Below are 26,387 nucleotides of genomic sequence, written 5' to 3'. Positions count from 1 at the left end.
GGTAATAGTGCCATCCCATTTCCCAATACCCAAGGGGCAGCAAAAGGACTTTCTCCCTCCCAGACATCCTGAAACTCAGTGTAGACAAGGATGTCTATGAATTCACAGAGCTCTATCTCCCCATCAAGTCTGGCTGAAGGCAGGTATTTTTTTTTGTGTGTGTGTGTGTGTGTGTGTGTGTGTGTGTGTGTGTGTGTGTGTGTTGAATGAGAAGGTGTTGCTGAGTTCAGAAGAGGGCATCAGGTGTCTTGGAGCTGCAGTTACAGATCATTGTGAGCTGCCTGATGTGTGTTCTGGGAACTGAACTTGGGTCCTCTGGAAGAGCAGCACGCAGTCTTAACCACTGAGTCATCTCTTTAGTTCCTGAGAGAGTAGGTATTCTTAGCCTTACTTTCCAGACTGGGAGGGAAACCAAGGCAAATCTGACAGATTAAAAGAGAGCCCTTTGAGGAGAATGTTGCACTACATAGTTCCTCTCCACCGTTAACCATTTGTCCCAGGAACCTCCTTCCCTTTAGATGTCCTCAGAGGGCCTTGCAGATCCACGGACAGCCAGCAGAGGGTGGAAAAGGAGTAGTGGGGTTGAGCTCTGGCACTACTGGGTGGTGCTTCCCTGCAGCTGCTTAGGGGGTCCTGGGGCCAATAAAGGAAAAGTGTGTACAAGATGATGGTTCCTTTCCCACCTCTCCATCACTGTTTTAGCTTTTATGATTCTAAAGCTTTATTTATATATTTTATGTACATGGATACCTTGTCTGCCTGTACATCTGCACACCAGAAGATGGAATCAGATAGTTGTGAGCTGCCGTGTGCATGTTGGGAATTGAACTCAGGACCTTTGGAAGAGCAGTGAATGCTCCTAACCACTGAGCCATCTCTCCAGCCCTAGCTCTTATAGCATTTACAATGTGATTATCTATATCTATATCTATCCATTCATCCATCCAAGAAGGCTCCTGGTGGGCCAGAGACAGACTTGATGTTCCAAAGGCCTAAAGTAAGAGGCAGGGATTGTGGAGGTGAAATTGAGGAGAGCCTTCACAAGCCGACTACATCAGGGTTTACTCTGGCTGTGTCTTCCTCTTACTATACTGCAGGGGGTTAGCCTAGGCTGAGAAAAACCTTGGTGGTCCCTGCCAAGCAGGAATAAACTGTGGAGCATTGGTAATGGCATATTTCAATATTCTGGCTATATTTCCTTTGAGCTAGGTGATCTTAGAATTCTCTGAGACTCATTTACACTTATGCACTAAACCTAATCATATGCTCTCCATATACATATTTTGGAAAGTGAAGGAGAATGTGTTTTCTTCCCTCTCTCACTCTTTGCATTTCAAGATAAGCCATGAAGCTTTGGGTCTCATTCCCCTTTCACTGTGTGTGTTCATGTGCACGCACACACATATGCAGGACAGAAGACATTACATGCCCTCCTCTATTGCTCTCCACCTTACTTTTAAAAACTTATGTATGAGTGTTTTGCCTACATGTATATATGTGTACTGTGTGCATGCCAGGTACCTGTGGATTCCAGAAGAGGATGTCATAGCCCCTGGAAATGGAGTTATAGTTGTGAGCTGCTGTGTGGTGCTTGGAACTGAACCTAAGTCCTCTGCAAGAATAGCAAGTACTCTTAAACTTGAGCCATGTCTCCAGGCCCTCTCCACTGTTTTTTGTTGTTTGTTGTTTTGTTTTTAAAGATAAGGTCTCTAATTGTACCTGAAGCCTTCACAGCTTACTCTTTAGGATGAGCTGGCTAGCCAGTGAGCTCCTGGGAGCATCCTCTATCTAGCCCCCAATGCTAGGATCCCAGGCATGTGTACTGTGCTTAGCTTTTTTATGCAGGTGGTAGGGTGAACACAGATCTACTCACTTTTATAGCAAGGGCTCTTAACCACCATGCCACCTCTCTAGCCCCTCAATCCATTTTTCTACATCATAATGCAGCTAATTTTCTATCTGTCACACCCTTCAGGTTCTCTCCTGTCAAAAGCCTGCAGTGAGCTCCCAGCGTGTGTAGGGTGATGCATGCTTCTGCCTTTGCCTTTAAAGCCACCATTATCTAACCCTTATGATCTCATTAGCTTTATTTCTTGTCACAACTATACACTGTATATAGTTGGCCTGGAATTGTTCATATAGACCACGTTGGCCTTGAATTCACAGAGTTCCTCTTATCTCAGCCTACAAGTGCTGGCATTAAAAGTGTATAGCACCAAGCTTAAGATATGTCCTCTTATATTTGGTCAGTTGCTGAGCCCTGCTTGTCTTTATGTCCAGTCCTCTCAGTCAGTAGAACTGACCTGTCCTGATTAAGGTCCCAGCACAAGCTAAGAATAGAAATCACCACAGTTTGTGACTCTACTACAAGAGCAAGTTTTTCAGTATGTGTGGGGGCTGGGGCAGCCCTGGACATCATTTTACTCTGTCATCCAGGTTGGCTTCAAAATTCATTTCTCTTGGGGATGGAGAGATAGCTTAGCAGTTAAGAGCAATGGCTGCTCTTCACAGGACCTAGATCTGATTCCCAGCACCCACATGGTGGCTCACAACTGTAAACTCACAACTGTCTGTAATTTGTTCCAGGGGCTATGACACCCTCTTCTGGTCTCCATGAGAACTGTGTACATATGACATGAAGATGCAGGCAAAAACACCCATGCACATGAAAATGAGTAAATAAAAATTTTTTAAATTCCGCCAGGCGTTGGTGGTGCACACCTTTAATCCCAGCACTCGGGAGGCAGAGGCAGGCGGATCTCTGTGAGTTCGAGGCCAGGCTGGACCGACAGCCTCCAAAACAGAGAAACCCTGTCTCGTAAAACCAAAAAAAATTTTTTTTAATTCCAAAAAAAATTTTTTAAATTCCAACCCTCTTGCCCCAGCTTCCCAAAGTGCTAGGAGTATAGACATGTGCTATACCATTGGTTAAGACTGCAAGTTATTTTTAGAGAAAGTTCTTTGTTTTTATTTTATGTGTACATGTGTTTTGCCTGCATGAATGTTTGTGTGTGCACCAGGCATGTTCAATGCCCACAGGGCCAAAAAGAGGACTGAAACTAGAGTTACAAACAGTTATGAACTGCTGTGTTGGTGCTGGGAACCAAACCCAGGTACTCTACAATAGCAGTAAGTGCTCTTTTTTTTTTTTTTTTTTTTTTTTTTTTTTTGGTTTTTTGAGACAGGGTTTCTCTGTGGCTTTTGGAGGCTGTCCTGGAACTCGATTGGTAGTCTAGGCTGGTCTCAAACTCACAAAGATCCGCCTGCCTCTGCCTCCCGAGTGCTGGGATTAAAGGCGTGTGCCACCAACGCCTGACCCAGCAGTAAGTGCTCTTAACCTCTGAGATGTCTCTGCAGCCTGAAAACCCTACTTGGTGTAGATGTGCACACACACACACACACACACACACACACACAGGTGCACATATAAAGAAACACATTCTAAAAGGTCAAGTGCACAACCCAAAAAGTCATGCAGCTATTTCTCTTCATCCCGGTGGTCACTGGGTCCTTTTCTGTTTGCACACTTTATGTCTATAAAGAGTTTAAGAAGTGGGGCTGGAAAGATGAGATGCTCAGTGGTTAAGAGTATTTATTGCTATTGCATATAACTCCCAGCACCCACATGGTGGCTCATAACTGTCTATAACTCCAGTTCTAGGGGGTCTGATGCCTTCTTCTGACCTCCTTAGGCACCAGGCATGCACATGGTGCACAGACATACATGTGGACAAAACACTCATATACATAAAATAAAAATGAATAATTTTTAAAGTTGAATCCCAGCATTTGGTTTACAGAGTGAGTTCTCGGCTACTTAGAGAAATCCTGTCTAGAAAAGCCACACACACACACACACACACACACACACAAAAGGGTGATGTGGTTCCGCTGGGAGAGTGATTGGCTAGCAAGCACAAAACCCAGTTCCATATAAAAACCAGTGTGGTGACACAAGTCTTAATCCCAGCACTTGAGAAGAAAGCAGGATCAAAAGTCCAAGGTTTAGTAAGATCAAGGCCAACAAGAGAAACACAAGACCCTGTCTCCAAAAACAAAGCAACAAAAGATCATGAAGACTGAAGCAGGGTAAAGAGAAAGGTTTCCTCAGGATGTCCCTGCTCTGGCACATTACTGATAATGCCTCACCTTTTCTCTTCTACCACAAGTTCTTGGAAGGCAAGGACAGAGCCTGAATCTCTGCACTGTAGTCCTGCAGCCCCACCCTCAATGCCCCCACCCCAACACCTCTAAGTGCCCATCAGTACTCACTACAGATCAAGGCCACAGCCATCCGAAGCAGCTTGAACTGGCACTTCATGCCTGACCAGTTCTAAAGGAAAGAGAGAGGTCTGTCAGTTTGGGACCAGGCCCCTCCTCTGCAGGTACACAAGAAGCCATCCCATAATGTACTGAGTGAGGGCTAGGGCTTAGCAGTACAACGATCCAGCTTGGCTTTGGGATTTTGGGCAATGGGTTTTTGTTTTGCTTTGTTTTGTTTTTGTTTTTGTTTTTTTTTTGGTTTTTCGAGACAGGGTTTCTCTGTGGCTTTGGAGGCTGTCCTGGAACTCGGTAGTCCAGGCTGGTCTCGAACTCACAGCGATCCGCCTGCCTCTGCCTCCGGAGTGCTGGGATTAAAGGCGTGCGCCACCAACACCCGGCTGATTTTGGGCAATGGTAAGTTGAGCATGCAGATCCAGCAAGAGTCTCTATCTCCCACCTCAGACAGGGAACTCCTTGAGAGCATGATTCTTTGCTGTGCCTCATAGGTGATAAGAAATGTGGGGCAGGAACCCAGCAAAGTCAAAGTGAAACCGTCGGGGTTAGACATCATGCCTAGGAAGAATGAATGAGGGTCCTACAACCCTCAGACTCAGGGGTCAATGGAGCTATTCGGTCTACACTCTCTTTTCAGTAACTCTCTCATGGCAGCATGTAATCATTGTTCTTGCTCAAGACAAATTTCTTTATTTCTTTCCTTTTTGGTTTATCGAGATAGGGTTTCTCTGTGGAGCCCTGGCTGTCCTGGAAGACCTTTGTAGACCAGGCTAGCCTCGAACTCACACCCATCTGCCTGTCTCTGTCTCCCGAGTGCTGGGATTACAGGCGTGCACCACCAAAGCCCAGCCAAGTTTCCATTTCTTATATGAACAAAATATAATGAATGACCAGTTGTGTGGGTCATGAGTTTCCTGTCACCAAGGTTCCTAATGGGGCTTCAGCACCTGAGGAGGGAGCTTCAGTAGGGGAGTGGACCAGATGGCTTCAAACAAGTCTCTCTCTCCTGAGTCTCTGAAAACTCTGAGCCTCCAGAGTCGATGAACAGAATACCATCTTACCGAAGGGTCTTTCACCTTAACCAAAGTCTCCTCTGTAGGGTTTCTTTGAGGGGCAGCCCTGCAGGGCATCCAGAGCACAATTCCACTTACAGACGCATGCACATGCACACACAGAGATGAGGATGAGACAGGGTTCTGGACAGGTCCTGGCTAAGGAGGCAACTGGGCACAGCCAGGGACTTCTGTTCCCTCCCAGGTCCTGCTCCATGCTCTCCTGATCCTTTGAGGTTGTAGTAACATGAGTGAATAACTTCACAGGGGCCAAATAGTGGTGACAGTGGAGGAAACAGGACTTGGGGAAGCTGTAGAGAAAACATCCTTGTTTCTTTTTTTTCTTTTTTCTTTTCTTTTTTTTTGGTTTTTCGAGACAAGGTTTCTCTGTGGCTTTGGAGGCTGTCCTGGAACTCACTCTGTAGACCAGGCTGGCCTCGAACTCACAGAGATCCGCCTGCCTCTGCCTCCGGAGTGCTGGGATTAAAGGCGTGCGCCACCAACGCCCGGCAACATCCTTGTTTCTTAAAGGCAAAGAGGATTTGCTTGAAGTATTCTAATGTCTTAACATTGTGAATGAACTTTCACTTGTAGGAGTTTCGTTTTCTTATTTCTTTTTTTTTTTTTTCTGAGACAGGGTTTCTCTGTAGCTTTGGAGGCTGTCCTGGAACTCCATCAGTAGACCAGGCTAGCCTATTCATCTACAGAGGCAAGTTTCATTTTCTTAAGATAAAGAAATGACTCCTGCCAGGCTGTGGTGGCACAAGTCTTTAATTCCAGCACTTGGGAGGCAGAGGTAGGTGAATCTCTGTGAGTTCAAGGCCAGCCTGTTCTATAAAGTGAGTTCCAGGACAGCCGAGGCTACACAGAGAAACCCTGTCTCAAAAAACTAAAACAAAAAGAAAGATGTTCCCCTGCTCCAGTCAGACACTGATCTTTCTGTGTTTTCTACAGTTGATATCTGTGTGTACATTAGCACTCTGGTGATGTCATGTAAACTTTGAAAAATCAAATGTGCAATTATAAACTTTTTTTTCGAGACACGGTTTCTCTGTGGCTTTGGAGGCTGTCCTGGAACTAGCTTTTGTAGACCAGGCTGGCCTCGAACTCACAGAGATCCGCCTGCCTCTGCCTCCCGAGTGCTGGGATTAAAGGCGTGCGCCACCAACACCCGGCACAATTATAGACTTAAAAAATCACAACTTATTTGTCAGCTGGCTAGATGAATTGCCTCCAAGTATGCTGAATGTTATCTGCAGGACCTACACAGTGGAACGAGAGAACTGACTCCTCCAGGTTGTCCCCTAATCTCTCTACACATGTACCATGGCACACGTGCTCCCCAGCACCATACACACATAAGTGAGTAAGACAAAAAATTTAAATAAGGAGTATTTTAAAATTTATTGTCTAAACAATACCCCTTTGGTAAATTACTTTGCAAATCACAAGTGCTTTGTATTCAATAAACTTAAATTCTTTCCAACTAGAAGAGGAGGAGGATCAGCTAGCACTTGAAGGCTGGAGGATGGCCAGTTCCAAGCCAGCTTGGGAAACTTGCTGAGACGCTGTCCACAAAAGCCCTTCTTCAGTAGTGAGGTGGGGAGCACGTGACCCCCCCCCCCCGAACTAGAATGTCTAATATCTGATTGCTGAATTTTCTATTTAGAAGCAGATGGCAGGGTAACACTGGGACTGCTAATGTCTGTCACAGCATCTGACCTTAGCGACAGAGAACAAAGCAGGGGTCAGTGACTCCCATGGAGCCAGCAATCCAATCCCTGAAGTGAGCCTCCTGCCTTCTGCAGCAGGAAGGTGGTGGGCCACATGGCTTAAAAAAAAAAAGTGTGGTAAATAGCATGGTGCTGGCTGCTGCCCAGGAGTGCGAGTGCACTTGATGTTATTGGACTGCACATGGAATGGTTACCACGGGGAGGGAAGGAGGAGGATGGCAGGAGAGCTTCCTTAGCAAATATAAGACCCAGGGGAAAGAAGAAAGAGGGAAGCAGGGAAGGAAGGAAAAAGAAGAAAGGAAAAGTTATAAGGAAGTCAATTTCGGCCAGTGGTAGCGCATGCCTTTAATCTTAGGAGGCAGAGGCAGGTGGATCTCAGTGAGTTTGAGACCAGCCTGGTCTACAGAGTGAGTTCCAGGACAGCTAGAGCTACACAGAGAAACCCTGTCTCAAAACAAACAAACAAACAAGTATAGAGTCCAAGTGACCCTGGATGAAGTTGAAGCTCTGCTTTACCGTAGCACTACTGAGGCCAAGTTCATGGTTTTTCGTTTTGTTTTGTTTTGACACAGGGTCCAGGTATCCCAGACTGGCCTCAAACTCACCCTGCAGCCACAAGATGCCCTCGACTCCATATTTTCCTAGGATTACAGGTGTGGCTTCCAGTCCTTTAGCTTCACGAGTATGCAAACCTGCCTGGTCCCAGTTGCAAATTAGTGCTCAGGAGTGCCAGGTCTACCCAGCCCAACCCCATGCATGCACTTAAGGAAGAGAATGAGGGTAACAGGCAGATGGTGGTCCTCCCAGTCCACAGCTCTGTCAAACACCCTCTAATAGACTGAAACATTTCATCTGTCTTTGTTGTCTACCCTGCTGCTCCCAGAGCTGAGGGAATCCCAGTGAATAGTAATCTCCCAGCAGTGAAGGGGTTAAACTGGAAAGTCTTCCCTGGCCATTTCACGACCCATTATCCCCTCCAATAATAAGAGTGCAAGGAAAAAACAGGGGAGAAGAGGAGTCTCATGCATAGGCATTGCTGCTGCCTTAAATGTAGAAGAGCCCAGCCCGGGGAACCAGACCTTTCAAAGGCCCTTTCATTCCGTTCTCTCCCAGGGTGAGAGGGTGACTCAGTCACAGAGAACAAGATAACCAGCTGCCTTAATATCATGTTCACCCAACCAACTAAGAGCACTTTCTTAGCATGTGTGTTCAATCTCAGTACAACACACACAGACACACAGACGAGTGTATGTGCCCACACCGCAAAAGCATGGCATATAAATCATTCCTGATTTATCTGTCCTACAAGAGGCTACTCATTTAATTACATAAACCTTATGGCAGAGGCTTTTCTCTGTTTTTTTAGCAGTTATCTTTCCTGAGTTTTAACAATGAAATTCAGTTTGCAAAAAGATTTGGCTCTCAAATATTTTATGAAAACACCTAACACACAGCAAAGTGTAAGTAAATATCTTGCATATTTAAAAATGGAACTCTGGCTTATGGGCCCCAGCAGCAGGCAATTAATAAATTATTCAATCAGGTGGATCTTTCTATTTCCAGAGTTTAAAATAAGAAGTCTTGATTGAAAGCCTTTTTTGTGAGCCTCGTCCTTGGTTGAAATATTTTCCCACTTTAATTCCTTGGTGTAAATTGGAAGTTTAAAAAAAACCACACACACACACTTTTGGGGGTTTGATCTATGTGATGTGTGTTTGTATATATGTGTGTCTGCATGTCTGTGAGTGAAGGCACATATGTGCCAGGTACACTTCTGGAGGTCAAGGACAACCTCTTGCTCCCACTTTGATTAGACAGTCTCTTACTGTTTGCTACTTCATTTTCAAGTCCAGCTGGTCCATGAGCCAATGGGGATTCTCCTGTCCTACCTCCCATCTCACCTGAGGAATACTAGAATCACAGATATGTGCCACATCCAGTTTGACATGGTTCTGAGGATCTGAACTCAGGACCTTATGTTTTTGCAGCCAACTCTTTACCTACTGAGCCATCTTCCCAGCTCCTTGTTTTCTTTTTGAGACACCGGCTTGCTATGCAGCCCAGGCTGGCCTTGAACTCTTTTTTTTTTTAAAGATTTATTTATTTATTACATATACAATGTTCTGCTTACATGCCAGAAGAGGACACCAGATTGAATTGTAGATGGTTGTGAGCCACCATGTGGTTGCTGGGAATCGAACTCAGGACCTCTGGAAGAGCAAGCAGTGCTCTTAACCTCTGAGCCATCTCTCCAGCCCCTGCCTTGAACTCTTGATACTCCTGCCTCAACCCCCTAAATGCTATGATTACAGGTATATATCACTACAACCATAAGACATACATTTATGTAAAGAAAACCTCTAACTTAACAGCTAGACCTGAGAACAGAAGTGCTACACATTTTCTTGTGATATATCAGAAGCTTTAAGAACAAATTTTCTAGACTGGAGAGATGGCTCAGTGGTTAAGAGCTCTGGCTGCTCTTCCAAAGGACCTGTGTTCAAGTCTCAGCACCCTCAAATGGCAGCTCACTGTCTGCAATTCTAGTTCCAGGGGATCTGACACTCTCACAAAGACATACATGTAGGCAAAACACCAACACACATAAGGCAGTCAAGATGACTGAGTAGGTAAAGGCACCAGTCACCAAGCCTGAGTTCCGTCCTAGGGAACCACAAGGTGAGTGGGACAGACTCTCAAAGCCGTGCTTTGACGTTCACACTTGAACTGTGGCACACATGACCCCTCACTCCAGCCTCACACAAATTAGACATAAAGGTCATGAGTTGCATATACAAATTGCATGTGCATGTACACACAGGTTCTCACTGCTGAGTGGTGGTTTGTCATGTGGAAAGCATGTTCTAGTTTGTAACAACTACCTTATGAGAACAATTGGAGACCCAAATATTCATAGCAACAGATGTAGCCAGCAGATGGCTCTCAATCTAGATTTCCTTTTACTTTGATGAGATACTGTCTAATGAATAAACACTCCACTCTCATTTTGGAAGTACATCAATAGTATATCTACTAGGTTGAAGTATATGAAACTGCAAACATTTAAACACTCTCTAGCCGGGCGTTGGTGGCGCACGCCTTTAATCTCAGCACTTGGGAGGAAGAGGCGGGCGGATCTCTGTGAGTTCGAGGCCAGCCTGGTCTACAGAGTGAGTTCCAGGACAGCCTCCAAAACAATACAGAGAAACCCTGCCTCAAAAAACCAAAAAATAATAATAATAAATAAATAAATAAATAAAATAAACACTCTCCAACCACAGAAATGGTACTTAAAAAAAAATCATGGTCTCTCTATGTAGCCTTGGCTGTCTTGGAACTCTTAGACTTGAATTCACAGAGATCCACTGTCTCTGCCTCCCCAGTGCTGGGACAAAAGGCATGTACTATTTCAAATGGGTTGGCCTGATACATGTCAGCACTGAGCTAATTTGGGCAAAGGTAGTCCCTTGATGAAAGGAAACTGACTTTTGTCATGAGTCTATGCCTTCTCCAGTGTCACAAGCACAACGCATCTCTCTAGAGAGGCCCATTACAGCAAACTCCAGTGAGCGTCAGTTCCCAGGAGGCAGGCAGGGAGCTGCTTCTTCTGGTATGGCCTAGGGTTTTAAAGCAGACAGCTCATCTCTATGGCTATGGGTTGCTCACCAGACAGGAGTGTAAACTGAACAAAACTGTTTCACAGGGCCCCATGTGCCTGTGGCCAGACTGTCAGTGTTGAGTAGACTCTTCTCCCCATGGGAACTTGTGGGTACCACAGCAGCATCTCGTGAGCTGGAGAGTGGGCAGATCTTCATACACCCCTGCCTTTTTCTTCTTTCCTGTGTTCTCATTCCACTGTGCCTGCTCATCCCCCACCGTCCCTGTCCCCATCCCTATCTCACAGGAACGGTAGGGAGGAGGTCAGTACTTTCTTTTCCAACTGAGAGGAATTGGGGCAGGGGGAGGGTGAAGGAGGCAGAATTCAGAGGAATAGCTGTGTCTGAGGAAAGACAGCACTGACAGAGAATGACCCACTTAAAGGGGCCATGTGAGGCAGCCCTGTGCACATAGACCCTCAGCAGACTGCGCTGTGTGTGTAAACAGGAACACACCCCGAGCCCTCACACTCAGACACGATTTCCCACACCCACCTGCAATCTCTCTACTAACACATACTGGAAGTTGCCAGAATTTAGCTCAGCAGCAAATGTAGTCACTCAGCCTCTCCTCTCCCCACCCCTACCCCTGGCTCTCACAACTCACAAAGGGGGTGGAAGTGAAAAGAGGGGAGTGTTCAGAGAGAGGCAGTAAGAACTGGACTGGCTGCTCTAGAAGCAGGGATTCCAGGATCCCAGCAGGTGTGCTGGGCTACCAAAGCAGGTGGATTGCCGCAAGTCTGAGGTCATCCTGGACGACACAGGGAGTTCCAGGCCAGCTTGGGATAACCCCACCCCAGCCCTGCCCCAACAAAAAGAAGGGAGGGAGGGAGGGAGAGAAGGCACACTCTTCACTTGGAAGGCTGAGGTAGGATTGAGTTCCTAGGCTGTGTGGCAATGGCCTGCTAAACTGAAAGGCAAAAACCCAGATGAAACCATGGGAGAATGTAGAGACTCCAAAAACCTGGTACAACCAAGCATCGTAATTGCCAGGTGGGAAAATGGTGAAGGCGAACAGGGCAGGAGCAGAAGGGCTCTCCGAGAAGCTGTAACCTATCTGGACCCCTCCCTCCCTGCCAAATCTTATAGGCAGCATGAATATGTCAGGCACAGGGAAATAGGTTTGTAACATAGAAAGGCTCCTGGGCTAAGGGGGGTGTGAGGCCAGACAGCTAGGTCCCATTAGAGAGGCCTCTGTCTGCCTCCAACACAGGGTTTCAACATGCCAGTTTGAGTCTACTGGGGTGTTTTTTTTTTCTTTTTCTGATTTTTTGAGACAGGGTTTCTCTGTAGCTTTGGAGGCTGTCCTGGAACTCACTCCTGTAGAACAGGCTGGTTTCTAACTCACAGAGACTAGCCTGCCTCTGCCTCCCAGGTGCTGGGATTAAAGGCATGCACCACCACTGCCCAGCAACCTGGGTTCTTTTTTTTTTTTTTTTTTTTGGTTTTTCGAGACAGGGTTTCTCTGTGGCTTTGGAGGCTGTCCTGGAACTCACTTTGTAGACCAGGCTGGCCTCGAACTTACAGAGATCCGCCTGCCTCTGCCTCCCGAGTGCTGGGATTAAAGGCATGCGCCACCAACGCCCGGCTCCTGGGTTCTTTTGTAAGGAGTGAGGAATTAAGTAGTTAGTGTTTAAGTGTTGATTTTCATTTTTTCTTAATTATCGCATATCACCCCACTTCAGAGGTGTAGAACCCAAGCACGTGTCCTGGCCCAGGTGACTTTTAGGAGTGGGCAGCAGGGATTGGGACCTAGGTTGCCTGTCCTCTTGGGCCATGCTCAGACCCTTTTCACTGTATGGCAAAGAGGAGGGAGGGAAAGAGACTGGGACCCTGACAGTGCTCGTGCGGGGGACTGGAGAAGGGGACAACACTGGATGACTGTCAGGAGGTGTGGGCTTGACGCTGGGCATATCATGTACCCCCCACAAGGGGGCTTTTTCTACAAGAAGTTTTGACATGATCGTTAAGGCTCTTTTACATATGTGTGCCTGTGTGTATCCTGTGGTGCATATGGAGGCATCAAGCCTGGAGCTCACTGATTTGGACAGAATGGCTCGAAATGGCAAACTCTGGGCATCTGCTGCCCCGGCACTGGGGTTACAGGTGTGCATCATTACCATGCCCAGCTTTTTATGTGGCTGCTGGGGATCCAAACTTGGATCCATGCTTGTGTGAAAAGCAGTTTACGGACTGGGTTATCACCTCAGCCCAAAAGTCCTCTTTGCACACTCTCTGACAAAGAATTCTAAAGACTGTGTTTAGTAGTTGTGCTGGCTAGTTCTATGTCAACTTGACACAAGCTAGAGTCATCTGAGAGAAGAGAACCTCCATAAGTTTGGGTGTAGGTTAGCCAGAGGTGGCGGCACATACCTTTGATTCAAACTATTGGGAAGCAGAAACCAGTGGGTCTCTGAGTTCAAGACAAGCCTGGTCTACAGAGCTAGTTCCAATATAGTCAGGGCTACACAAAGAAACTTGTCTTGAACCCCTCCCCCCGCCCCCGAGAAAATGGGTTAAGCAAGACTGTGGGGTATTTACTAATCAGTGATTGATGGGGAAGAGCCCAGCCCATTGAGGGTGGTGCCATCGCTGGGCTGGTACCATGACGAGCAAGCCAGTGAGCAGCACTCCTCTGTGGCTCCCGCTTCCAGGTTTCTGCCCTACTTGAGTTCCTGTGCTAACTTCCTTTACTGATGAACAGTGATATTATAGTGTAAGCCAAACAAACTCTTTCCTCCCCAAGTTGCTTTCGGTCATGGTGTTTCATCACAGACACCAGTATCCAGAGCTTAACGATTTTTGAGGGACCAGGTGGAACAGGGAAACAGGCACACCTGAAGGCTGAGCATGGCTGGAGAACATAGGACCTCATCTGGAAGGATCCAGGATCCAGCAGAAATGGGTCTGCAGAGAAAGATATAGACACGAACCGTGCTCCAGCCAGGCTGGCCCAGGCTGGAAGAACTACAGGGGGATTAATGTCCAAGCCCAGTGATGGCAAAGGAGAGAGAGGGCAGATTCACAGGGAACAGGGGCTGCTCACCATGACAATGTTGGCCAGGTGGGCAGAGACGAGTGCATACACCCCTCCGGAAGAGCCCACAACAGGTGCAGTCATGTCAGCCACAGACACAGCCAAGGAGCCTGGCACAGAGAGAGTGAAAACCATCAAGAATGTAGGACTCCCTGTGCAGCCCAGCCCTGGCCCTTGCATTCTGCCACCAGAGCAGAACTGCTCCACAGCAGGGGCTCCATCTCCTCTCTCTTTTGAAGCCTCACTGTCTCACAGCTTCCTCTGAACTAGCTAGATCTGTGTAGGGTGGAATGAACGCCTTGGTTCAGCTTTCCCATTTTACTGATGGGAAGGGAGAAGTGGGACTGATTCCAAACCAGGTCATCTGCTTCAGCAACGGTCTGGTGGTGACAAAAAGCCAGCACTTCGGGTAGGCAGTGTAAAAACATTTCTCCCTCCTACCCTCAAGGCTCATTTCTACCCTGAAGGTTAACCTTTGAGGCAGGTGCTAAGAGACTCACCATAGACACAGGAAACGATATCATTCCAGCACTGGAACCAAAATCCTTGACACAAAAATCCTTCCTTCTCCTCCAGTACCAGGAATTAAACCCAGGGCCTTACATAAGCTAGACAAGCACTCTATCACAGAGCAATTCCCCAGCCTGAAAACCACGTTGACCAATACCCGTGCTCTTGGCCTCAGTGGCAGCCGCTTCCCACATTAGTTCAGGTGGCCCCTGCCTCCTTCCACTTCTCTGTACTCAGCTGAATCTATAAACCTACCGGGCATCACCTCCCACCTCCTGCCAGCCAAGCTAAAGGACAAAAGGACCACGGGACCTCCCAAGTGGGGCCTCTCTGGAGGGAGAGTGTCCTTGAAAGGTCCAGAGAGTGATGACATCACACTCCAGGAGAGGGCAGTTCCGAGGCTGTTGGTGTGTGGGATGACAAACTTTGGTCCTAGGAGGAAAGGTGGGCAGAGAGGAGATGGGAAATTTATTGTTCTGGTTGCATTTAAGTGTGATCAATGCTTTGGTTTCCAGGGAAGGACACAGGAGACTAAAAATAACTAGGAGGTAGAGCCCAGGGCACAGAGGGTGAATAGCGGCTGGCCTGGGTGAGCAAGCAGAAACCTCCAGTTGAAAAATGCCTGAAGGCTCAAGAGGCAATTAGCCACTGGAGAGGGCTGGAGGGAGAACAGGCTGAGAGCCCAAATCTGCAAGTTCTACAAAGGTGGGGGCCCACATCTTAGGAGGGAGTTCCTAAACCAGGACCCAAGACCACCTAGATGGGGACCCAGAGAGAGGTCCCCATGGGAGCACCGTTGACTGCCTGCCTCTTGGCACCCCCTTTCCAGATCCCTATGACTAATTCTTGCTATGTAATGTCTCAGAAAAAATTGAACAGACAAACCCCAAGCTATCATGACCCGAGGACTCAAAAGTCCTTCTCCCAGTCCATAGCAACTGAAAATCTTCTTTACCTTTGTCATGCTTGTTTTTTCTGTTTTCTTCTTCTTTTCCAGCTTTAATTTAGTATCTAACAACTGTCTGATAACTTTCTCCTTTTATTGGCCTATCCACAGTATTCACCCATACATATCCCAAAGCAGGGGACTTTGGGTGGGGGCGGGGAACCCCAGGGCAGCAAACAAACAGGCAGCAGGATCTGCATGACAAAAGATTCCCACGCTCTCCTGGCCGCTGTGAGGGCCGCACTGCAGAATAGCGCAGGGCCAGCTGCCCAAACCAGCTCCTCATTAATTACTGTTTGCAGTGAGCAAGCCCCAGCTTCACCCAGCTGGTCCCTTCCCTCTCCCCGACAGACCCATGCAACTTGGCCCCTTCTCTGTGCCCCAGAACAGTCCACCAGGACCAGTGATGCATCAGGGTAGTCTCCAGGGACAGAAGGGTCCTACCAGGGCAAGCTTACTCAGCATTGACCTTTCCCTCACCCTCCCCATGTTTAGAGTCTTGACCCTTGGGCCAGGGGCCAGCTAGGAATCCTGGCAGGAGTGAGCAATGGGAGATGTGACCGACCAGTTGTGTGACCTTAGGCATGGCTCCCAAATTCTTTTGCCTTCAGTATTCACATGTGTGAGATGAGGAAGGCTAAAGCTTCCAACATTCCGAGCAGTGAGACACCTTTTTCTTGGGTTCTCTAATTCACTGAGCAGAGCAGGAGACCCTCTAGCTATGAGGGTGGAGCTGGGGAGCAAAGCTGTCTCCCCATGAGGGGGTTCCACAGTTCTTCCCAGACCAGGAATTCAAGGACCCAAATTTGGCTCCGATGTTTGGATTGAGATATAGGTATCTTTTAAAGACAGGTCTTAATTTCTTTCTTTATGTTTTAATTTTAAATGCATTGTGTTGGGCTGGAGAGATGCTCTGCGGTTAAGAGCACTGGCTGCTCTTCCAGAGGACCCAGGTTCAAATCCTAGCACCCACATGGCGGCTCACAACCATCTATAATGAAATCTGATGCCCTTGTCTGGCCTGTAGGCATGCATGCAGACAGAACACTGTATACATAATAAATAAATAAATCTTTAAATGCATTGTGTTTTGCCCACAGGTAGGTCTGTGTGAGGGTATCAGATCCCCTGGAACCTGAGTTATTATAGACAGTTGTGAGCTGTCATGTGGATGCTGGGAAGAGCAGCCATCATGCAATCTCTGAGCTATCTCTCCAGCCCCCTAAAGACAGGTCTTTTTTTTTTTTTTTTTTTGGTTTTTACGAGATAGGGTTTCTCTGTATTGTTTTGGAGGCTGTTGGTCCAGCCCAGCCTCAAACTCACAGAGATCCGCCTGCCTTCCGAGTGCTGGGATTAAAAAGCGTGCGCCACCACCTCCCGGCTAAAGACAGGTCTTATGTAGACCAGGTTAACCTTGAACTTGCTTAGATCCTCCCACTCTGCCTCCTGTGTGCTGGAGTAACAAGCATGCATCACTGTCTCCTTTTATAACCTTATTACCTTCCAAGACTTTCCTAAGGTCCATGCATCAGCTGGGGGCTGGAGGGACTGGCTGGGACCAAATGACACAGGAATCTACACATACAGAGTAGTAAAAGACATCAAGGGAGATTGTGGACCAGGCAGCATCCCCTCATAACCTGTTTTGAAACTCATGGCTGTCAGGTCTATAAGGTCAGGACAAATCCTGTGAAGGTGATAGGGACAGAAGACAGGAAGACGATGGCAAGCTGGAACACCACACCTCACCTCTGCGCAGCACAGACCAGCATAGACCAAGGGGCTGGTTCCCAAAACATATTCTGAGTCCATGCCATGGTGCAGGTGAATTGGTGGCCTTGCTGTTAAGGCACAGCTGCAGTGGTTTTAGCCTGAAAAGTTTGAAGGCGGGTGTCTCCAACATCTCCCTTGGCCATTTGGAAAAACTCAAATTAACACTGGCAGAACATTTACCTCTAAGCAATGTTACTTTATTTATTCATGTATTCTTTCATCTACTCTACAAATATTTATTACCTAACAGATGTGGAGCTCTAGGGATGCATACTGGCTTCTATAAACTATGCAAAAAATGCTGCTGTGTTTGTTTGTTTGTATTTGATATAGTATTTCACATAATTCAGGGCAGTCTCAATGTCACTCTCCAGCCAAGGATGACCTTGAACTCCTGGTCCTCCTGCCTTTACCTCCAAAGTGTTAAGATTACAGGTGTGTGACCACACACCCTGCTAAAATACTGGTTTTAAAAGATTGCTAGTGATGTGACTGCCTGTCTTCAGTGTTGGTCACAGGAGCTGGTTCGGTGCACAGGGCTCTACCCTAATTTGATTACTTAGAGTTTATATCACCATTCAGAATGGCCTGTACAATGGGAGTGACAGTGGACACCTTACAGGCTTTATAAAATTGTGATGTGTATCGGTGATGACACACAAGATCTGTAGCACAAGCCTGAATTCTATATATGTGCTGTGGCAGTTAGCCATCGCTCAATAAAGCAGAATGGCCTTGGGTATGGACTAGCTTCGATGAGCAGGGATTAAAGCAGGGCCAGATACTGATCAAGTTCTCCCTTGGTTTCTGAGAGTTTCTGCACAAAAGCAAAGACTTGCCTTTTGATTCTCAGGTGTTCATAGGGCAATCTTTGGGGTCACAGAATCTGTGTGGGAACCCATCTCTACCACTTACGAGCTGTGTCTTCTTGGGCAAGTCACTTGTTCCTCTAAACCCTGGCTTCTGTTTGTTTTATTGTTGCTCTCTCACTTTGTAGCCCAAGCTGGTCTTGAACTTCTGATCCTCTTGTATTAGTTTCTGAAGCACTGACATGACAGGAATATACCACCACACCTCAGTCTCAGGCTCTGTATCCACACCAGATAGCGAAGTGTAGAAACTGGCCATATGGCTTGGAGGTGAGGACACCATACATGCTGGTCACAGATAAGAACTAGCTCCCTAGTCAAGGTCTACCTGTCTGTAAGGATTTCTCTCTGGGGATACAGAGGGGGAGACTGTAGAGAGATCAATCCACTCAATCACAGAGGTCAATGACATGATTTGTAGTGACCAGAAATCCCTGTGGCCTGAATCGATAGCTCAGGCAGAGCGCTGTGCCCTTGGCTCCAGGCTGCAGCCTCAGTCTCATATCCTGGTGATGTGTTTTGCTTCTGTCTGCACCTTCCCACTCTTCACTGACATCACTGGGAAGGGATGCTTGTGCTGTCTCCCCACTGTGTCATCTGTTCTGGGTGAGGGCTGAGTCATTTTGAATCTCACTCTGTCTTTCAAGTTATTGCCCCCCTCCCCCAGTCTAATTGACTACTAACTGCAAGTGTTACAAGTGCCTTCCCCGTTCCTTGCCATTTAACATCTGGGACTCGGGGAATCTAGGAGGGGAATATACATCTATAAATCCCAGGTGGCATGACTGGAAGGTGTGTGGGTGGTTGAGCAAGCCTGGAACCTGGAAGTGCTCACTAAACCTCTGTTAATAACACAGTAGATGCTGGATTCAGGGAAAGGCTTGTGGCAGTCCAAGGTGCAAGGACACGCTCAGAAATGCTGGGACAGTGTTGGGAGGGAGAGGCTCTTCCTGGCACAGGTTCCACTAATGAGCAGGTTAGCCCGTTGGAGGTAGAGTGGAGTCCTTCCTGCTCTGAAGTCGTAACCATCACCGCTCTGCCTTCATGTATGCCTGCAAGGCTGCCCAGCTCTCTTGATGACACATTTAATGACATTCAGAAAGGATTAAGATCTTAAACACACACACACACACACACACACACACACACAGGCACGCACACACAAAGTTCCCTCGGGTCCAGCTGTCAAGCTGAAGAGCTGAGGTGGCAAATCTTCACCAGGCAGCAGTAAAGTTGGAGGCATCATTGGGAGATCTGGCACTCAGAGGCTGCGCTACAGTTACCTTCCCTGGAGAAATAGCCCTGCCACTCAACTCATTCGTCCCTCCTCTCCACATCAGTCACACAGACTTCTCCCAACAGGAGTATTCAGTACCTCCTAGGCCAGACTGTTCTATCCTCAGTGTCAATCGAGGGACCCATGGCTGTTCCCTATGGGTTCAGATATGCCTTGGCCTAAGAGCTGCCTGGCTTCGTCCACTCTGCAGGTGTCCCTCTGCACCTTGCACAGCAGAAGGAACCTGTTATCACATGTGTGGCCTCCCAACAACAGCAGACAGCTCTTGGTAGTCTACAAACTTGATGGGACCAAAAGGACCAAGGAATTTCCCAGGCTCACATAGCTAGAGCATGACAGGCTGTCTACAGGAATTCTGTCAGTAGTTCTGTTCCAAATCATGTGGTCTGCCCCACTACCAGGACACACTTCCCTGTCTGGGTGGCTATGTGAAATTTGCCTGGAGGACAATCCAGAGTCAGGAACCTTGGAGATGTACCACCCATGGGATCTCCTCTGACCTTCCCTTGGGAAGGTCACCACAGGGCCCATCAGCCTACCTGCAACAACACCAGCCACGTAGATAAGCCCAATTCGGGTGGCTCCATGCACCATCTCCAGGGGCATGCCTACCAGCAGCTGCAGCACCACATTGAGTCCTAGGTGTTCTACCCTGTGACAGACCACATGCATTAACTCACCTGAAAAATACTGCGTGCCAAGATACTGGGGAGCCAGAGGGTACAAGGTATACCTTTGCCTTTGAGCAGCTCATGGGCTGGGGAAGGGACGACTGTCATGGAAAAAAATTCCTTCCAGAGGGGACAGAATACACATAAGGGACCTGGTGGTGACAGGTACAGTCTGCATCTGCAGCGGTGACAAGGACTAGCCATGCCCAGGACCTAGCAGCACCAGGGGTTAACATGGGCAATGCCAAGGTTCAGAGAGTGGCAGTGAGTAGCTTGAAGTCACAGCCCAGGTGTCTGATCATCTTGACCTGAGTCACTCACCGGCTCTGGGCTCACTCCAATCTTTCACCATACCGACAAGCACTATGGAGCCTGAGATCACAAGTGCTCACAAAACATCTCAAAGCATTAGAGACCTCTTGTAACTTAGCAATGCAACATTTTCTCTTTAAGTCTTACAGAGAGAAGTTCTCTTTCCGGAGTGAGAAGGGGCCCGTCCACTCTACTCACTCCAAACTTCTCAGGGCTAGGGGAGAGACCCCAGGCTTTCTTCCTCTGGAACAGACCGTGATGGGAAATAAGTAGTTCTAATAAATTAGTCCTTTACTTGGCTTGTGGCAACAATCACACACACAAATTATGAACCACTCTGGTGGCTGGTTGTTCACATGACCCTTTTTGCTTTGGCTACTAGGAAGCACAGAACACTTCAGTCTACCTCTTGGAAGTGCGTAGAACCGCACTGTGAAGTGTGTGTCTGGAAGTGCGTAGAACCGCACTGTGAAGTGTGTGTGTCAATCTCATTGCTGGCGTTCAGCATCCCACTCTCTGCTTGCCCTTTAGCACACACACTGGCAGTATGTCTGGTATTGAATGAGTTTCAAGACGCTATCTCAGATCTGCATCCAAGTCAATAAAAGTAAATCGAAAACTTAATTCCAGAGTTTGGGGTTCAGCTTTAGGGCACTTGTCTAGCATTCCAGAGACCCTAAATCCAATCCTCAATACTATAAAAAATTACTTAAAGTCAGGCGGTAGTGGTGCATGCCTTTAATGGCAGCACTTGGCAGGCAGAGGCAGGTGGATCTCTGTGAGTTTGAGGCCAGCCTGGTCTTTAGAGTGAGTTCCAGGACAGGCTCCAAAGCTACAGAGAAGCCCTCTCTCTCAAAAAAAAAATTAGTTTAAAAGTATACATATGTAAATGTAATGTTTTATATATAAAATGTATATATTTCATATGTAACATATAATATGTAATAATTTCACTCCAGGTAACCAGGCCACTCACACTTCTGCAGGAACTGTGAAAAGACATACTTACCCTGCATGCATGAAGATGTATGTCACATAGCGCCAAGCCTGTGCACGGAGTTGAGGGTGGTATACCAGAGAGTTCTTCAGGTACTGAGGATGTGTCACCTGCAGCACAAACTGATCCAAGAGGACCCCGTTGTACAGGAAAAGGGCAACCTAGATGAAGCATGGAGTGGAGGGGCCAGTTACTAGGCACAAGACTGGGATTCCTTCAGGAGGGTATTCCCGACAGGCACTGGGCACATGGCAACAGGCTGCAATCCCACCTGCATGAAAGGTGTCCATAGCCAGCACCCACTTATCAGAAAACATCCCCTATGCTACTTCCACCTGATACTCTTGTGCAATGGGGTAACTTGATCTCTTTGTCTATGCTTCCTTGGTGGGTATGATTTTAAACCTTAATTCTAGTAAAACCTCACTCTCCCATTTCATATAGGTTGGTTTAAGAGAGAAATTAAAAAAAGACATTGTGGTAGAATAGACATAAAATTTAGCAGCTTTAAAATTTTGTTGTTGCTTTTTTTTTTTTTTTTGAGATAGGGTTTCTCTGTAGCTCTGGCTGTCCTGAAACTTGCTCTGTAGATCAGGTTGTCCTTGAACTCAGAGATTCACCTGCTTTCTGTGTGCTGGGATTAAAGGCATTTGCCACTACTGTTTGGCTAAATTTTTTATATTTCATTTATTTAGTGTGTGTGTGTGTGTGTGTGTGTGGTGTATGCCCCCACACTTGTGTGCCATGGTACCCTGTAGAAATCGGAGGACAACTTGCAGGATTTGGGTCTTTCCTTCCATCATGTGGGTTTCAGGGACTGAACTCACATATTGCCAGACCTGGCCGCAAGTGCCTTCCCCAGCTGTCCATCTTAGCCTACATTTCGCATCTTAGCCAGTGTTCACCATACAGCTGAATGGCACCAACTGTATCCTTGCTGAGCTACAGGCACTATTTATTGCTTCTCCACAGAACTCCTTTCACCTTGCAAAACTAAAACTCTGTACCCATGACCAGGAACTCTTTGCTGATGGGATGCACAGGTCTTCTTCTGTCACTGGCTGATTTTAAAGTGTATGTTCTCAAGGGTGACCTGATTTTATCACATGTCAGTTTCTTTTTTTTCCCCTCTTCTTTTTATGACACAAGGTCTTACCAGGTAGCCCACGTTGGTCTAGAATCACTATACAGCCCAGACTGCCTGCTAACTCATGATCCTCCTGCCTCAGCATCCCAAGTACTAAAATCACAGGAATACCCTAACACGCTGGACGGAACTAAGTAGTTCCAGTGTATGTATCTGCCTCTCTTTGACAACGTGTTCTTCTGCCAGTGGGAACTTGGATTGCTGCCATCTTTATGCTATTGTGAGTATCTCTATGAAAAAGTGGACAAGTAGCTCCTCTATTCACTGCTTTTAACTCTGAAGTGGAATTGTTACTATGTTGTAATCTTAAGTTTAAATTTTAAAAGTTATTATTATTTGAAACCAGATGAGGTGGCACACACCTTGTCCCAGCACTTGGGAGATAGAGGCAGGTGGATCTCTCTGAGTAGTTCCTGGCCAACCTGGTCTGCAGAGCGAGTTCCAGGACAGTCAGGGCTACACAGAGAACCCACCTCAAAACAAAACAAGTTATTATTTGATGGGTGCTAGTGTTTTGCCTGCATTCACATCTGTACACCACGTGTGTAACTGGTGCCCAAGGAGGCCAGAGAGGGCATCAGATGCATTCGACCTAGAGTTACAGGTGGCTGTGAGCCACTGTGTAGCAGGTGCTGGGAATCGAAGGAAGAATAGCCAGTGCTTGACCAATGATCTGTCTCTCCAGCCCCATGCTTCATTTTCTGAAGAAAGGCCAGACAACTTTCCTAGTGGCTGTATTGTTTTACACTCACATCAACAGCACAGTCTCTGGTTTCTTCTGCATCTTTACCTAGGCAGCACATATGTTGATTTTTTTGTTGTTGTTGTTGTTCAGATGACTAAGTATATTTACCCAGGCCCTAGAAAATATTTATTCTGATGATTTATCTGGAACTCATTGTAAAAATAATCACTGTGTCCTTTTGTTCATAATCAGAGCATATGCAAAGCCACTTATGAATGTTGGGGGAGGGGCTAGAGAGAGATGGCTCAGCAGTTGAGAGCACCAACTGCTCTTCCAGAGGACCCAGGTTTAATTCCCAGCACTAACATGGCAGCTCACAACTGTCTGTAGCTACAAGATCTGACACTCTTACATATGCAGCCCAAACACCAAGGCACATAAAATAAAAATTAATTATTAAAAAAAAAGAATATTTGGGTGCCAGGCGGTAGTGGCGCATGCCTTTAATCCCAGGACTCGGGAGGCAGAAGCAGGTGGATCTCTGTGAATTTGAGGCCAGCCTGGTCTACAGAGTGAGTTCTAAGACAGCCAGGATTGTTACACAAAGAAACCCTGTCTCAAAAAACAAAGCAAGACAAAAGTAAGGCCGGGCTACCAAGTGCAGAAATCCACGAGGGTGGGGTTTCCCTTCCGAACATAATGTCCCTGAATTTCTTCTCTTGCTGCCAGCTGTGGTTTCTGTAGTGTTGCTGTCGTTGGGCTTGGCTGGCAGCTCCGTGTTCCTTCATTTTCTATCTGTTATGGAATCAAAGACTCCAACTACTAGAGCTCTATGGAAAACAGAAGCGTTGGTCTCCAAGAGAGTTAAATCAGCTGTTTGAGTTCCCTTTTTTTCTGTATCAATGACTTAAATTCATATAGCTGTATAGTTTTAAAATCCAAGTCAGTCTTGGACATCCTTTGGAGCAACTTAGGCAAATTACTCGAATTAACTGGTCCTTGATTTCTGTATCTGAAAAAGGGTGCCAATAATTAGACTGTCCAGGGGTCACAAGCTTCAAAGTGATACTGCAGCCAAGAGTGGTGGCATTTAGCTCTGGTCTTAGCACTCCAGAAGCAGGACAGGAGGACTGTAAGTCTGAGGGTAACTGGCATAAAAAGTGAAACCCTTTCTTTTACTTCTTTCTTATTTATTTGTTTGTTTGTTTGTTTTATTGTTTTTTGGAGGTAGGGTTTTTCTGTGTAGTCCTGATCATCCTGGAACTCACTCTATAGACCAGGCTGGCCTTGAACTCAGAGATCTGCCTGTCTCTGCCTCAACTGAAGGAACTCAAGGCATGCACCAGTACACCCTGCACCAGTATGTTCTTTCTTTTTATTTATTTAAGATTTTATTTATTTGTTATGTATACAGCACTCTATGTATGCCTGCAGGCCAGAAGAGGGCACCAGATCCCATTACAGATGGTTGAGAGCCACCATGTGGTTGCTGGGAATTGAACTCATGACCTCCAGAGAAGAGCAGTCAGTGTTCTTAACCTCTGAGCCATCCCTCCAGTCCAGCCATCTCTCCAGCCCTTCTTTTTTTAAATATATTTTTTATGATTTTTTTATTTTGTGTGAATTGGTGTTTTGCCTGCATGTATGCCTGTGTGAGTGTCAGATCTTAGAGTTATAGGCAGTTGAGATGCCATGTGGGTGCTAGGAATTGAACCTGTGTCCTCTGGAAGAACAGTCAGTGCTCTTAACCACTGTCATGTTTCCAGCCCCAGTATGTTCTTTCTTAAAAAAACAAAATGGGTTGCCAGCACATATATACACTCAGGCAAACATACACTCATTAAAAAAAATTAATTAATTAATTAAACAAAGCACAAAGGACTTGGGTTCAGTTCCTAACACCCACATGGCAAGCTACAACCATCTATAACTACAGCTCTAGAGGATCTAATACCCTCTTCTGACCTCTGTGGACATTGCACACATGTGTTACACAGACATACTTACACTTATTCACATAAAATAAATATATGTAATAAAAATTGAAGACAAGTCAGCCAGCCTGGTCTACAAAGCAAGGACCAGGGCAGGGAGGGCTTCATAGAAAAACCCTATCTTGAACAACTAAAGGAGATATTTTAAAAAATTGGGTGGGGGTGGGGATGGGACAGATGATCCAATGGGTAAAGGCATTTGCCAACAAGCCTGACAACTTGAGCTAAGTCCTAGAGTCTAGATAGTTGAAGGAGAGAACAGACTCCTGCAAGCTGTCCTCTCACATAAACACAGGCACTGTACACGAATTCTCTCCACACACAAAGCAAGTAAACAAATAAATAAATGTAATTTAAAACTTCAAAGCGACAAAATAACAATAACAGCAAACAAGTATAATATAACATAAAGGGGCACCTCAAGGCAGCACACACTCAGGGAAGGAAGCTATAATTAAGGAGCATGCTTGGACATAGCTTTAGACTACAAAGGCTATGTGCCCTATTGTTCTCCAAATAGTTGCTTGGGCAGCTGGGAATAGAGACCAGCAGTAGTGTGCTTGTCTAACACACACACACACACATACACACATGTACGCATGCATGTACGCACACACACACACACAAACACACACACTGTTTTTTTTTCTACATAATGCCATGCAGGTGTCCTGGCAACAAGCAAGCCTCCAAGGTATCTCATTATTCTTGGTCCTCAAAAAGACATTAATAAATAGTCCCACCCAGTAGGCTGTAGAAGAACATATCTAAGAAAATCTCAGAAAAACATCATTGCAGCATGTGCTGTAGTGAAACCATAACAACAGATTTCTACCTGCAGAACAGAGAGTGTAGGTTTTCATTTGTCTCTGGTTTTTGTTTGTTTTGTTTTTTAGAAATTCTTACATATATTTTTTTCTTTTTGGGGGTGCTGGGGTTGAGACAGGGTTTCTTTGTGTAGCCCTGGCTGTCCTGGAACTCGCTCTGTAGACCAGGCTGGAGTCAAACTCACAGAGATCTGTGTCGTCCCCCCCCCGCCTCCCGGGTGTGCCACCACTGTGCAGCTAAAATATTTTTCTTTATTTTTTTTATTATGTCATGTCTGTAGATGTTCTGACTGCACATATATCTGTGTACCACATGTATGCCTGGTGCCATCCAGAGGCCTGAAGAGGGAGTTGGATCCCCTGGAACTGGAGTTACAGATGGCTGTGAGCTGCCATGTAGTTGCTGGGAATCAAACTCAGGTCTCTGGAAGAGCAACCAATACTCTCGACTACCAAGCCATCTCTCCAGTCCTGTTTTTTTGAGACAAGATCTCATTATGTAGCTCAGCCTGTCCTTTATTTCATGGTGGCACTTTGTGGGGTTGCAAGTATGAGTCACCAAGCCCAGCCAGACCAATTACTTCTGATTTAGTAAAAAAAAAA

At 46.5% G+C, this 26,387-nt stretch overlaps 1 protein-coding gene across 3 annotated transcripts in view; it reads right to left on the bottom strand.

Moving 5' to 3' along the window:
• Rhbdl3 (rhomboid like 3) overlaps positions 1-26,387 on the bottom strand; it is a 53,142-nt gene that overhangs the window by 3,523 nt on the left and 23,232 nt on the right. For 2 of the 3 annotated variants that reach the window (XM_040749280.1, XM_040749279.1), the window contains 4 exons: positions 21,144-21,292; positions 19,691-19,803; positions 13,766-13,866; positions 4,273-4,333 (listed from right to left, as the gene is read on the bottom strand). In XM_040749280.1, coding sequence (XP_040605214.1) covers positions 4,273-4,333; positions 13,766-13,866; positions 19,691-19,803; positions 21,144-21,292 — 424 coding nt within the window. The remainder of the gene's footprint in view (positions 1-4,272; positions 4,334-13,765; positions 13,867-19,690; positions 19,804-21,143; positions 21,293-26,387) is intronic. The other variant, XM_021231132.2, reaches the window with a different exon arrangement.

This window comes from Mesocricetus auratus, unplaced genomic scaffold (assembly GCF_017639785.1).
Source record: "Mesocricetus auratus isolate SY011 unplaced genomic scaffold, BCM_Maur_2.0 Super-Scaffold_100007, whole genome shotgun sequence".
In the NCBI taxonomy this organism is placed as follows: domain Eukaryota; kingdom Metazoa; phylum Chordata; class Mammalia; order Rodentia; family Cricetidae; genus Mesocricetus; species Mesocricetus auratus.
Note: the sequence above shows the minus strand (reverse complement) of the source record. Positions and strands in the feature narration are given on the sequence as shown.